This window comes from Prionailurus viverrinus, chromosome D1 (genome assembly GCF_022837055.1).
Source record: "Prionailurus viverrinus isolate Anna chromosome D1, UM_Priviv_1.0, whole genome shotgun sequence".
In the NCBI taxonomy this organism is placed as follows: Eukaryota; Metazoa; Chordata; class Mammalia; order Carnivora; family Felidae; genus Prionailurus; species Prionailurus viverrinus.
The window spans coordinates 60,984,366-60,999,313 of NC_062570.1; the positions used below are offsets into that span (position 1 = coordinate 60,984,366).

At 38.5% G+C, this 14,948-nt stretch overlaps 2 protein-coding genes and 1 pseudogene across 2 annotated transcripts in view; 1 reads left to right on the plus strand and 2 right to left on the minus strand.

The window, feature by feature from the left end:
- LOC125177121 (olfactory receptor 51H1-like) overlaps positions 1-14,948 on the plus strand; it is a 307,668-nt gene that overhangs the window by 204,177 nt on the left and 88,543 nt on the right. The window lies entirely within an intron of this gene.
- LOC125177126 (olfactory receptor 52R1-like) lies at positions 705-1,658 on the minus strand. Its single transcript, XM_047879199.1, has one exon. The coding sequence runs from the start codon at positions 1,647-1,649 to the stop codon at positions 705-707; it is 945 nt and encodes a 314-aa protein (XP_047735155.1). The 5' UTR covers positions 1,650-1,658.
- On the minus strand, positions 9,486-9,606 carry LOC125147321 (uncharacterized; annotated as a pseudogene).

Below are 14,948 nucleotides of genomic sequence, written 5' to 3' on the forward strand. Positions count from 1 at the left end.
AAATTTATTGTCAAATTGGTTTCCATACAACACCCAGTGCTCATCCCAAAAGGTGCCCTCCTCAATACCCATCACCTACCTACCCTTCCCTCCCTCCCACCCCTCATCAACCCTCAGTTTGTTCTCAGTTTTTAAGAGTCTCTTATGCTCTGGCTCTCTCCCACTCTAACCTCTTTTTTTTTTTTTCCTTTCCTTCCCCCATGGGTTTCTGTTAAGTTTCTCAGGATCCACATAAGAGTGAAAGCATATGGTATCTGTCTTTCTCTGTATGGCTTATTTCACTTAGCATCACACTCTCCAGTTCCATCCACATTGCTACAAAGGGCCATATTTTGTTCTTTCTCATTGCCCTGTAGTACTCCATTGTGTATATAAACCACAATTTCTTTATCCATTCATCAGTTGATGGACAGGAAATAGCATTCTTTAAAATCTTCACTAATTTGGTAAGTTGACATTTTTCACTGTTTTCTTATGATGATGAACATTGGTCAACTCAGCATTTGTGGTTAATCACATCTCTCAGAGAGCTCTTGTTGTGGGCATCCCGAAAATTGGTCCTACTCTGGAGGGTTACTAAACTCTGGGCCTTTTGTTCACAGAGATGACTTTGTGCTGATATGTGATGGCATGACAAATTATCTGCATTTGTGTTCCTAGATCAGTGAGGTGATTGGGTTGGTTGTTATACTATGACTTTTGGCTCAGGGATCTTTTCCACAACAACCTTGAATAACCCTGTTCCTGATCTGCTTGGTTCTAACTCCATAGATGATGGGGTTGAGCATGGGAGGAACCAGGAGATAGAGATTGGCAAACATGATATGTACTGCTCGGGGTACATGATGTCCAAAGCGGTGGGTGAGGAACGTAAAGAGCGCTGGGATATAAAAAGCCAAGATGACACAGATATGGGATGCACATGTACCAAAAGCCTTGAGCTGGGCTTCACCAGAAGGCAACCCCAGAACAGTTCTCAAAATCATCACATAGGATACACTGATGACAATCATATCAAAGCCAACCACAGAGAAGGCCCCAAAGAGCCCATATGCACGATTTACTCTAGTATCTGCACACACCAGCTTTAGCACAGCCATGTGTTCACAGTATGGCTGGGGAATGATCTGGTTGGGGCAGAAGGGCATCCTGGAGACCATAATGCAGAAGGGGCTCACCAACAGCAATGCTCTCATCATCACAGCTGCTCCCAATTTACCCACTACAGCTGGAGTCAGGACACTTGAGTGACGGAGTGGGAAGCAGATGGCCACATAACGGTCCAAGGCCATAGCCATGAGTACCCCAGACTCCACAGAGGAAAAGGCATGGATGAAGAACATCTGGATGAGGCAGGCATGGTATTGAGTCTCATGAGCATGAAACCAGAGTATAGCCAGCATTTTAGGTTGGGTGGAAGACGAGAGGACCAGGTCAGTGATAGCCAGCATGGCTAGAAAGAGGTACATGGGCTCATGCAGAGTGTGGTCAATTCGGACTATATGAAGGACAGTGGTATTGCCAATTATAGCCACAACATACATGGCACAGAGAGGAAAGGCAATCCAAAATTGGGAATTCTCGAGTCCTGGGATCCCAAGTAGGATGAAGTATGCAGGATGTGAAGAGCTGTTCTCTAAAGCCAGCATCACAGGATGGTTAATTTGGTTTCCTTGGGAAGGTAATCTATGCTCTACAAGTGATAACAATGAAGTAAGTTATTAGTATTTTTTATAATATTTTAGAAGAAGCCATTGAATAATAGGTTGATTGGCTTTAAAAGTAAACTGGAATAATTTCAAATGTTTTAATAAATTAAATTTTGGAACGTAAAGTGATGTCATTCTTTAGCCTTCATTCATATTTATGTCACTCAAAGTAGTATCAGAACATACTAGCTGCAAGTGTAGTTTCTGTATAAGAATCAATATTATCCATGAAAGTAGAATCTGTTAAGAGAAAACTATCTTAACAAATAATGTCAATAATAGTAATTCTCATCCTTCTATTCTTTAGGACAAAATGATTTGTTTAACCTTTCCAACAGGTTGTTTTCAGCCATTTATTTAAGCCACTTGGGAACTTTTCAGGACAGGAAACCAGTTTGCAAAGCACTTTGTCTTAATGGCATTGTACGTAGTGATGATGAGTTATTTTTGATTCTAGGAGTTACCAGGAGAATTTGGGCTGGAGGGTAACTGAGTGACAGATTGTACACCTGCAGTTAAACCTGTTATGTATAGTGAATGTCTCCTCCTAGATTAGGGACCAGCAACTGTTTTCTGTAAAAGGCCAGATTACGCATATTTTAGTCTTTGTGGGCCATACAGTCTTGTTGGTATTAGTCAGCTTGGGCATGGTAGCATGAAAGCAGCCACAGTCAATATGGAAATGTGTGAGTGTGGCTACATTCCAATACAATTTTATTTTCAAAAACAGGCTGCAAGCTGGATTTGGTCTGCAGGTGATAGTTTACTAACTCCTGTCCTGCATGATGAATTTTCATGAGGTCAGCCCTAACGAGTACACCAACCTGAGCACTTTTCTACTTGGCACAGAACAGGGTTTTAATAAATGTTTGCTGAAGCAAACAACAAATAAATGTCATTGTTCAGGGGCAATGGACTTTTTACCTGGTTAGCCATATCTTAAAAATGTCCTAATAGAACCTTCTAAACACTACTTTGATGCCAGGTCACAAGACAGCTATATGTATTTTTCATGCTGGAGTCTGAGCTGCTGTCTGTTGACAGACATGAATGTCATCCTGTGCCAATACTTGCATTACAATGGTTGACCCTGTCTGATCCCTCTGCTGACTGTTACCTATGTGGAGTCAATGACCAATTTAATCTCAATTGACCAGAGCCTTTGTTTGAATGTCCTCCCTAACGGAAACACCCAGATAAGAAGAGTATCTTTTCAAATCTCCCTTAACCAGCCTCTGGAGACTAACAAAATTTCATTCAACCTGATGTAATGGTTCCTAAAAAGGTTTTGTTCGAGATCCCAAATAAACTTAATCTCTTTCTGACTTTCCCTATATTTATAGCATTGTAAGAGAAATGTGGGTCAGAACTTATAAATTTTGCTTTAATTTGGAAACTTTACTATCCTACCTAGATAATAGCTAGGGCTTTGCTCAGAACAATTACTCCTCTCCAGGGCATAGTGAAAATTCAGAAACACACACGTTATCTGGTGTTTAACGTTCTTTTTCATGCGCTTCTGCCTGGCTTTCAGTTTTATCTTCTGTTTGAACCAGAATCTTCTTTTCTCTCCTTCCCTTCTGCCCCCTGTAAGTCACCCTCCATTTGTGAAGACATACTCACTGGGTCTCATGGGCACCTGGGAGAGCATAATGAGGCCATTTTTGTTCCTGCACTGAACACTGATAAAGGTGCTGGGTAAACCTACAATGTCTCAATGTGCATAATAATCTAATTACTCATAGAAAATGTTGCTATTTTTGTAAATATAACACTATTTGCTTTTACATGTTATTGTTTTTAATACACACTTACACACTTCTGCCCATCAGCCTTCATGGGCAACTTACCTGTTCTACATACTCTTTTTGGAGTGGTGACTCTTCTTAGGTGGTGACCAGGAACCCAAGTCTGAGGTAGGAGATGGGGCTCTTGACTGGTGCCTCTCTTTCTTCTCTACATTTACATTCCCATGGAATCTGATGTCCTCACTATCAGCATTTCCTTTGTCTTTTTCCCTCCTCAGCCTTGCAAGTATTTAAGTCTGCAACTAATGTGGAGTGGACAAGGAGTTAACCAATTAACCATTAGCCAAGACTAACCAATCTTAGGTCTTTTTTTTTTTTTTTTGTGCAGTGTGTGAGGTTTTCAATAGTAATTCTGAGGGGAGACACAGGTCATCAACTTGCTGCTGAGTTGGGGGAAAGAGATGTACATTCCCTAAAAAGTAGGAAAAAGAAGGGCAATATAATTTCCCTTCTTGCCCCAAATTCCTTCCCCCTTTCCCTGCTTATAAATATGTCCCTGTCCTTGCCTACCATATGCTAGACCTCATGTGAGCATAGTGCTTATTGGCAGAAGAAATTAAGCCATCTTTTTTTCTATGTTACAGCCAGGGTGATCACACATTGAACTTCAGATTCAATGTTTCTGTTCTCCAAAGTACAATATAATTTGTGAGAACTTGGCGTAACTTTTGTTTCAGGGAATATGGTTGCAAGAAAAATGTTCTCACACTGCTGGAGCTCAGTTTTCATCTGTGAGTATGGGTTTGAATCCAGTGCTGATACCACTACCTCTGTTGACTTCAATTACCCCACTCATTATGTAGAAATAGTTATGTTCATCAGTTTAATCGAGTTGCTCAAGTCTGAAAGGGTAAAGGATAAAATGGGCTGAGATCTTGCTAAGGAATCGCTTCAGAGAAATTTAGTCTGTTCTCTCACTTTGGGGTATCTAAAACTAAGGCATGTAGCAAGATTGCCGAAGTGGGGTAGGGTTCAGATCCTGCGTCCTTTGTGGAGGGATTGAGTGTGGAGGCAGGCTGCCTACTTGTCTAGAATTTCCCTGGAGGACACAGTGTGAGCAGCGAATTGTCTCCCCATCTCAGAAGGAAATTCACCAGTCATGGATCAGCTGGACCTGGAGCCCGCATAAGTCAGGTCATTCCGCACAGTGCATTGCCTTGCATTTCAGATTCTTAGAGACCCTGTGAGTCCTACTGTTCTCTGGGAAGGGCAGAGATGACTGGGGCACAGGGGACCACTCACCTTGAGCTCTGCTTTATCTCTGACCATAAGCAGCTCTAACTGGCTCCTGTGATTTAGCTTTTTACAGAGACTATGAGTTCGGACCTATTTAAAGACCTGTTTAAGTCTGGCCTTTCCCTTCGCCAGCATTAATTCTTTCCTTCCTCTTGGGCCCCACTGCCTCATACTCTGGCTTCCTCTGAGACTGGAGGGTAAGCTGGAAGCATTAACCCCTAACTTGCCTCTCTCCTCTGTATACACATAGCTGAAGCAGGGGATTTGAATGCATGTGCAAGAATGTGTGTTGTTGAGATTACAGGAGTGTGAGCTTATCTGTATGCATGCATTTTTTGTTAGTGAAACAAAATGTGGAATGTGGAATGCGAAAGTGTGTTGATATGTTTGTTGATGTGTATCTGAGAGATGTGTTAGTAAACACGTGTAAGGACTGGATTTGCATGTGAATGTGAGTATGTGTATAAGCTGTGTTTGTGTAGGTATAAATAATCATTTGCTGTTGGTATACATATTTAGTGGGATAGTGTGTCTCTGTGAGTACAAAGCCACTAAATACACATGTTTTATGAAGGCATACACTGAGCTCCAAACCTGACCCTGTGATTACACATCACTGTGTGTCTATACGAGTGTGTATAGGCAATATTGTGGGTTTGATGAGGGTGTTGACAATCTGTTGGTGCTTCTGTGTGTCCCAAGGTACAATGGCCTAAGCCCTTTCACTTCTTATTAGGAGAGGGAAAACAAATTCCAGATGGAGGTCTTGCCATAGTTGTTCGTGGAAAGTTGTGAAGCTGGAAAGCCCTCCTAGCTCAGCCTGAACAGTTAAGTCTGTGCAGAGCTACCTGTCACTCCCTGTGTAGGCCCTTGCTGGTATTCTCTTATTTCTTTTCTTTTCTCTTAAAAAAACGTTGTTTTAATGTTTGTTTATTTTTGAAGGAGAGAGGGAGAGAGCATGAGTGGGGGAGGGGCAGAGAGTGAGGGAGACACAGAATCTGAAGCAGGTTCTAGGGATCTGAGTTGTCAACACAGAGGCCGATGTGGGACTCGAACCCACAAACTGTGAGATCATGACCTGAGCTGAGGTCAGACACTTAACCGACTGAACCACCCAGGCGCCCCTCATATATTTTTTTCTCAACATTCCCTAATGTGAAGGATATGTCATAAATGAAGATTTGACAAAAATGTGTTTAAAAACAGAGACTAATAATTTTTTTGCAGAGTTCACAGTTGTCAGACTTAGAAGATACGCTCTGCCATTTAAATTTTTTTTTTAATGTTTATTTATTTTGGGGACAGAGAGAGACAGAGCATGAATGGGGGAGGGGCAGAGAGAGAGGGAGACACAGAATCGGAAGCAGGCTCCAGGCTCTGAGCCATCAGCCCAGAGCCCGATGCGGGGCTCGAACTCATGGTCTGTGAGATGGTGACCTGAGCTGAAGTCGGACGCTTAACCGACTGAGCCACCCAGGCGCCCCCGCTCTGCCATTTAAACCCAACATACATTTATAGGGAAATAAATCACACAAAATGTTACCAACATTATCAGGGTTATAGTAATCTGTTTATGGTGAATTGCCATCATCAAGTTCACAAAGGTCATGGTTTGTTTTAAGATATCAGCATCACAAAAATCTAGGGTACAGCTGTTTTTGTTAGGGAGTCCCAGTTTACAGGAAATATTCAAGGTTTTATTATTCTTGGGATCAGGCTCACATTGTAATTTTGGTGTTATCTCTGGTTGTAACTGTTTTTCTGTGTCTGCTTCTGTTAGCAGTTGTGGATTAAACACTTGGTGTAATGAAAGTAGAAGAGAGTGCCACATGCTTCTCTTTCTCCTTCTTTCTTAACTAGAGGAATTTTCTCCCAAATAACATGAAACATCTCGGGATAGGACCTGAAATTCCTCATCTCATGAATCTTCCCACGATCCCCAATGCTATGGTGGCTCCAAGCAGACATGATATCCAAGCTCTTATTGAAGTAACTTGTTAGGCCATCCACAGTGTTTTTCAACTCTAGCGGGGCATGACTTGCTGAAATGAGTGTGTAGCAGGCAGGTCAGTACTTTCCTGATTTGGTCTCGTAAAGTTCTCCTCATGGTTTGTGTGTTTCAAAAGCTGGTGTCTCTGCAGGATGCACAGAGGACTTGTGCACTTGGCTCGCACACCTGCTCTAAACCTCAGTCTCCAGTAGACAGTGAAAAGATTTGTGGGCAATATTGAGAGTCTAGTTAAGGTTGGTTACCATGAACTTGTAGCCACACCAATCTGTGAGTTAGGTTTTGTGGGGTTGTGAGGGCAGAGACAGAGAAAAATGTTTGGAAAGGAAGTTTTGATGGATGAAAAAGCTGTTGAGGATATTGCCTGAGAATCCTGGGATACTTGCATGTAATTATGTCGAAAGCTTGTCCCCATCCATAGCCCCATAGCTCTTCTATCCTCACTTGTGTTGTCCTCTATCTCCACAGTAGATACTCAGTCAATCATGAATGGACATGGCCTGAACCTTGCCAAAGCTCAGAGATACTCAATCTCTGAATCCTTGAACATACCCTATGTATATTTTCCCAATCTTTTCAGTCCTCTTTTCTTTTCAAGTTCTTTTCTATGAAATATAGTCCTCATAGTTCATCATTTCAACCATACTTGTGTGAATAACCTCAACACTATCTATCCATCACAGTTACTATTATGCCATTGTCTCCTGCTACCCCTGTACCACTGAGCAACTGCTAGAAGCAATAGCACCAATGATCAGATTGGGACCATTGCAAGTTCATGGCAACTGACTTTACCTGGGCTCTCAAAGCAGCCCAAACTATTTTCACATTTCTCTCCCTTTAATTGTGCAGAGACATTGTGTTTGGAAACTGTAATAACTGACCTCCTTGACTAAGTTTATTGTTCAGACTCTGTCCACTAATTACAATGAATATCTTTTGTTACTTTGTGCATCTCCTCAAGAGGCAGAACTTCCAACCATAATGTAGAAGGTTAAACTGTCTGTTATCTGACCTCAGAAGGTGTATAATGATGGTTTTTTGTCCTCATTTCTTACTCTCCTGAAGAAAGTGCTCTTACTGCCAGTTGCTCCACCATGCAGGGTTCATTACCACATTCAGAAAGGAAATCAAACATGGTTAGAGGGGAAATAATCAGGGCTATGCTCTGCTTCCTCAAAGTTCAGGGAGAACCTTGCTGATGTTAACACTGTAGTGAAGGCCCTGGAGACCGAAAAAGACAAGAAAATGTATGTGCACTGCTTGGACAATTGTTGTGGGTTGACTTGTGTCCCCCCACCCCGATTTATATGTTGAATTTCTAACCCCCAGTACCTCAGAATATATCTTATTTTGAAATAGAGTCATTAAAGACATAGTTAGCTAAGATGAACTTACACTGGAGTGGGGTGGGTCTTGGTCCAATATGACTGATGTCCTTATAAAAATTGAAATTTGCACCCAGAGACATATAAATAGATAGAGAATACCGTGTGGACATGAAGGCAGAAATCAAGATGATGTGTCTATAAGCCAGTTTTATAGCAAACCACCAGAAGCCAGGAGAGAAGCATTGAACAGATTCACTTTCATAGCCAACAGAAGAAACCAACATGTCTGATACCTTAATCCTAGACTTCTAAGCTCCAGAACTATAACACAATACATTTCTGTCAGTTCAGCTATTCAGTTTGTTGCACTTTACTATGGCAGCCTAACAAACTAATACAGCAATAAATACATTTTATCCTTAATTTTAAATCTTCATCTATAAATAATTATACTCCACATGAGCCAGTGGATTTTTTTTTTTACCTAGGCTTCATGCCCAGCATAGAGTCCAATGTGGGGCTGAACTTGTGATCCTTAGATCAAGACCTGAGCTGAGATTAAGAGTTGGGCAGTTAACGAACTGAGCCATTCAAGATCACCAGCCAGTGGGTTTTAAACATAGTTTTTATTAATTTATCTAATTAATTGCTAAATGTAGTTTAATTCAATTATTTATCTAATTAAATTGTTTTCTATTTAGGCAGTGATCCTACTGTGTCCCACATAACTTAGGGGTGGCCTTGTATGCATGTAAGGATAGATCAATACATTATTGAAAAAAATGATAAAGAAACCAGAAATAGCTTCAAGCAGAATTAATTTTCAGCAGAGAAAGTAATGCAATTCAGGGACAAAAAAATGTCTTTATGGCACTAAACTAATTGTCTGTATAAAAGAAAAATGAACCTTAACTCCTACCTCAAAAAAATCTTTATTGAATTATAATATAAATCTAGATTTGAAAGCTAGAACTATAAATATTCTAAAAGAAAAAATAGAATAATATTGTCATGAACTTTAGGAAAGCAAAGATTTCTTAGCCTGCAAAAAGCACTAGCTATGAAAGAAAAAAATACAGTTGAACTTCATCAAAATTTTAAAAAATCAATTTCAAAAGGTGGCATTATAAATTTGAAAAGGCAAACATGGGGTGCCTGGGGGGATTTGTCAGTTGAGCATCTGACTTCGGGGTCATGATCTCACAGTTTGTAAGTTCAAGCCCGTGTGGGGCTCTGTTCTGACTGCTCAGAGCCTAGAACCTGCTTCGGATTCTGTGTCTCCCTCACGCCCTCTCTGTTTCTGTCTTTCTCTCAAAAATAAATAGACATTAAAGAAAAAAGAAAAGGCAAGTCACAGATGGAGAAAATATTCACAATGCCTATAACTGAAAAATAAAGTTCCATAATCAATTAATGAAAAAACAAGCAGCTTATTAAAATTTTAAGCAAATGATTTATTAAACTGATAAGAACAGATACTACACTTGATCTTAGCCAAAAGGCCGAGAAGCGATTTAAGCAAATGATTTAAATAGGCACTTCACAAAAGACAGTAGATGAATACACACGTGGAAAGTGCTCAGCATTATTATTCATAGGAAATAAAATACCAAATCACAATGAGATACCAATATAAACTTATTAGCATAACAAAAATTAAATACATTGACAACACTAAGTATTGGCAAAAATATGGGTCAATTGACACACTCAGGTTCTAAGTACAGCCACATCAGGAAACTTTTTGGCAATTTCTAGTAAAGGTGAGCATCTCTTTTAAAAAAAAAAATTTAATGTTTATTTTTGAGAAACAGAGAGAGACAGAGCATGAGTGGGAAAGGGACAGAGAGAGACACACAGAATCCAAAGCACACAGAATCTGAGCTGTCAGCACAGAGCCTGATGCGGGGCTTGAACGCATGAACTGTGAGATCATGGCCTGAGCTGAAATTAAATGCTCAACCGTCTGAGTCACCCAGGTGCCCCCAAGGTAAGTATCTTTTTGACCAAGCAATTCCGCTTATAGTTCATACCCCAAATAAGTGTTTTATGTATGTACCAAAAGTGTCAAAGAATGTTTATAGTAGCTGTATGTATAAACAGCTAAGATGTGAAAACAACTCAAATCTGTCAATTGGAGATTAAACAAATTTGCTACATTTATCCAATTGAATACTACTGAGCAAAGAAGGAAAAAAGAATAAAGAACTGGAAAAAAAAAGCATATATAAAAACAATATTGTGAAATTTCAAAGTACCAAGGATAAGAAAAGTAGAACCTAATGCTTTAGAGTAAAGACCTGTAAAGAAAGACCAGAAAGTTAAATTTTGGTTTATAAAAACCTAGCTATGAATAGGGAAGATTTGCTTGATAGTTTCTATATGCCAATTTGTATTCTAACAGTTTAAAAACTACAGATTTACTGATTCTGTACAACAACTCAATGAAATAGGTATCAACATTTTACAGGTAGAGAAACTAAGGCAGCAAGGAGTTAAGTTTTACAGTGTAGACATACAGAACCAGAACTGTTATCTCTAGTCTTATTCATTATATTAAACTAAACCTTGAAAATGTTCAGAGAAATTATTATAGCCTAACAATTCTATATACAGCCAAATCCATCAATAAAGTGTAAGAGCAAAAACAGTTTTTTTGACAGGCAGGAACACAGAATATTTATCATTTTCTGCCTCCTTTTTTTTTTCTTAATAAAACTAGAGTGTGTGCTTCAGCAAAATAAAATGGATATCCAATCGCCAACCAAGTATGAGTGGAAATTATTCAAGGATATCATGTAAAGTAATCCCAGGAAAGCAGCATTTTGATATACTTTAAAAAATGCAGAATATAGGAGCGCCTTGGTGGTTCAGTAGGTTGAGTGTCTGGTTTTGGTTCAGGTTATGATATCACAGTTTTCTGAGTTCAAGCCCCACATTGGGCTCTGTGCTGGCAGTGAAGAGCATGGTTGGGATTCTCTCCCTCTGCCCCTCCCCCACTCATGCTGTCTCTCTCTCCAAATAAAGAAATAACCTTAAGAAAATGCAGAATGTTTTAAAGCCTTGCACAAAATAAATCCTCAGAGAAGAAGGGGTGTCAGAAATTTAGAAATCATGCTCCATCTCAGACCTAATGAATCAGAATTTTCATTTTAATAAGATCTTGAGAATATTTGTATGGTCATTTGATTTTGCAAGCATTTAATTATCATTATGAATAAATAGCAGTAAAGCATTAGGGAGATGATGAAGAAAGCTTGTCTTTATCCTGTAAGCAAGGAAAATAGAAGGTAATTTGAATTTCAGAAAACAGAAAGTTGTCCAAGAAAACCATGGTCCAATGTAAATTAAATAGAAATTTGACATAATTATGGGCAATAGAATCAGTAGAAAAGGAAAGAATTGATGTTATATTAGTAACACCATGTATTCTAGATTCTGTGTTGAATAATGTGTATTTAATCAAATAAAAATCAAATCAAAAAAAATTTCAGTCAAAATTTATTTCCTTTAAGGCTCAAACAACTGAAACACAAATATGCAATATTTAATCATAGCTTTAACACTTTACATAAATTTATATATCTTATCCAGACAAATATTACAGTGTAGGTGACTAAATTTGGGAATGGAGAAGGAAAAGAAGGAGGAAGTGTGAGGGTATTTCTTGCCTGCAGCTTATATGGCAATAAATAGGATCTAAAGTTAATGGAGAGAAAAAAGAATGTTTTATATTTATTGAAAAATATTACAAATATTTAAATAGTTAAAATTTAAGTAATTAAATATTAACAATAATTTTAAAAACAATTAAAAGAGAATGGTAAACATATTACTGATCTGCTTCAGTCTAGTGATGAGCCTCTTAGGGAAAGCCTAGTCCTCACACCTAGAATCATGCTGCTCATCTGATTATATTATTTGTAAGCCCCAAGGGTCTCTTGGCAGCAGGGCTGGGTTACATGCTGGGCTCCTTATAGAGGCACCCACATGCATAGGTGGCTGGTCGGTGAGTGGGAAAGACAGCTCTGCCTCTGTTGGGAGCCAGGTAAGATGGCAGGAGCAGAAAGAGCAGACCAAGGAGAGGGACTGTGAGAGCCAATGTGGAGGGTGAGGTTGGATGAACCAGTGGGAGGCATGGAGCAGGGTAGGTACTGAGAAACACAGGACTGCAAATCAGAAGTAGAAGAGTACAGATAATGGGAAGAGGCATTCAGAGCGGCAGGCACAAGCTGAATGTTGTGGGAATTAAGTGAGATATCAGCCAGAAGTTTGCAAACGAATATTTATTCCAAGGAGAAAAACACTGAATTCAGTTATGTCAAGGAAGTGGAGTGAATTGTTGTAATTCTGTGTGGTCCAAATTTGACATGTATTGTATAGTTTATTGCTTCACTCAGCTTTTAAATTTGACTGATTTCCATATCCTCATTTGCTAGAAAATAAGTTTTTTGAGTTCTTTCACTTGGCATCAGCTCCACCTTTTTACAGGATCCTGGTAGTCTGAGCTTTCTAACAAGTGTCTTCACACAAGCCATTTATATTTAGAAAGAAGTAATTCAGGGACATCTGGGTGGCTCAGTCGGTTCAGCGTCCGACTTCGGCTCAGGTCATGATCTTGCAGTTTATGAGTTAGAGCCCTGCACTGGGCTCTGCACTGATAGCTCAGAGCCTGGAACCTGCTTAGATTCTGTGTCTCCCTCTCTCTCTGCCCCTGCCCCACTTGTGCTCTGTCTCTCCCTCTCTCTCAAAAATAAATAAACATTAAAAATTAAAAAAAAAGATAGAAGTACTTCAAATGCATCTTGGTATTTGACCAGTTATCACAGACAAACTGGAAATAGGCAGGGATATTTTTTTAAGTTCAAGGTTTACAGATGAGGAATCTTAGATGGGAATGGGTCACCAAGGTCCTACCTCCCATCAATGTAGGAGTAAAGACACCTGCCTTCATCTTTGTTATGCTACTGGATCAGAATAATACATTCCAATGTCCACTATGTCCTTCATGACCAAAACCTCTGGAAACAGAAATCTGCTTAGTGTTATGTTTCCCATTCCCAACTCCCTCACCATCGATCAAACCACAGACTGTCCTCAAGCAACAGACACACAATCTATTTGGAAGGGCATGCAGCAGCAGTCTTTGGTCTTAGCCTTCTAATGCATGTATGATATGCTGTACTTTTAATTTTGTTCACAGGCATTTTTTGTAATCAATAGTATTTAAATTTGGTGCAGTGTTTTCTATCAGTATTTTATTTAATGGTTTTATTTTCATCTTAAGTAGAAGGCGTTCCCTAAAAAAGTCACAAATGCATTTTCTTTTATTTACTCTTAATATTATAGGGGTTGGTTTTACCTTGAATTTTTAAATTCAAATGCAGGGGTCTGTGTAAAATAGGGATAGATGAATATTTTTATAAATTGTTAGCCAATTGACCAAATATCATTTATCACCTATCAGTTACTTTTTCTAGTGATATAAAATGCCATTGTCATCATATTCTTTATCCTCATCACACATTTTTTTGAAATGCTATTCTTTCCTGGGGACATATATTTTTAAACTTTGACAATATTATATTTTGTTATTATAATAACTTCATATTACATTTTGATATATCAAAAGACAAATCCCCTCTCTGTCATTTTCAATATTATACTGAATATATTTATACATTTATTGTATCTAATACACTTTAGGATCCATCTATCACTGTCCATTAAACAATCTTGTGTGTTATTGATTGATAATGCTTTAATTTATGAGAATATTAAGGCAAGAATTCACATTGTTTCACTATTGGATATTTCTATCTTCAGGAAAGAAATAAAGGACTTTTTTATGTTCACTAAATTTTTAGAGGCCTCTTCTCTCTAACAATACAGACATTGTGTTATACCAATACTTTTATAGTTTGGTGGCTATTGTAAATAAATCCTTATTTTTATAAAATTCCCTCAATGGTTAATTTTTATGAACAGGAATAGCTATTTATTTATTTATATTCTATGTGGTCACATTAGTGAACTCTATTTTAAGAGTTTGCAGCCTTTTCTTTTAGATTTTTAAGTAAAGAATCAATTAAAACCTAAAGTCTTTTAAAAATTTCTTTTTAAGAGTAACATTCTTTTATTTACTTATCTTTTTTCATTTACTAAGATTTTTCCATAGAATGTTGAATACTAGTTGTGATAGTAAATATCTTTATCTTGTACTGACCTTAATAGAAATGCTTTTAGGGGCGCCTGGGTGGCTCAGTCGGTTGAGCGACTGACTTCGGCTCAGGTCATGATCTCACGGTTTGTGAGTTGGAGCCGCCCGTCAGGCTCTGTGCTGACAGCTCAGAGTCTGGAGCCTGCTTCTGATTCTGTGTCTCCCTCTATCTCTGCCCCTTCCCCACTCATGCTCTGTCTCTCTCTGTCTCAGAAATAAATAAACATAATAATAAAAAAAATAAAAAAAAATAAATGCTTTTAATTGGTCACCAGTAAATATGCTTTGTTCCAAATTTCTAGATGTCTTTCATTCAGGGAGCTATTTTCTTCCTAAATATTAATAATTTTATCTTGAATTGCCATTACATTTTCTGATTTTTCCCTCAAGTCTTGATCAGGTTTTCCACCAGTAACCTGTTAGTATAGCCACATCATTAATAGATTTCTTGAGCTGAATATTTTTTTCATTTGTAAGACAAAGTGTAGTGTTTCAAAGTGCAATATTCTTTAAAGGAACAGTTACATCTGACTTGCGAAAGGTTATTTATAATGTTTGCACGTGCCATCATAAGTAATTATATGAATAGCTTTTCATCTATTTACACGCTCAAGAATAGGATTTCTCAACCTCAGC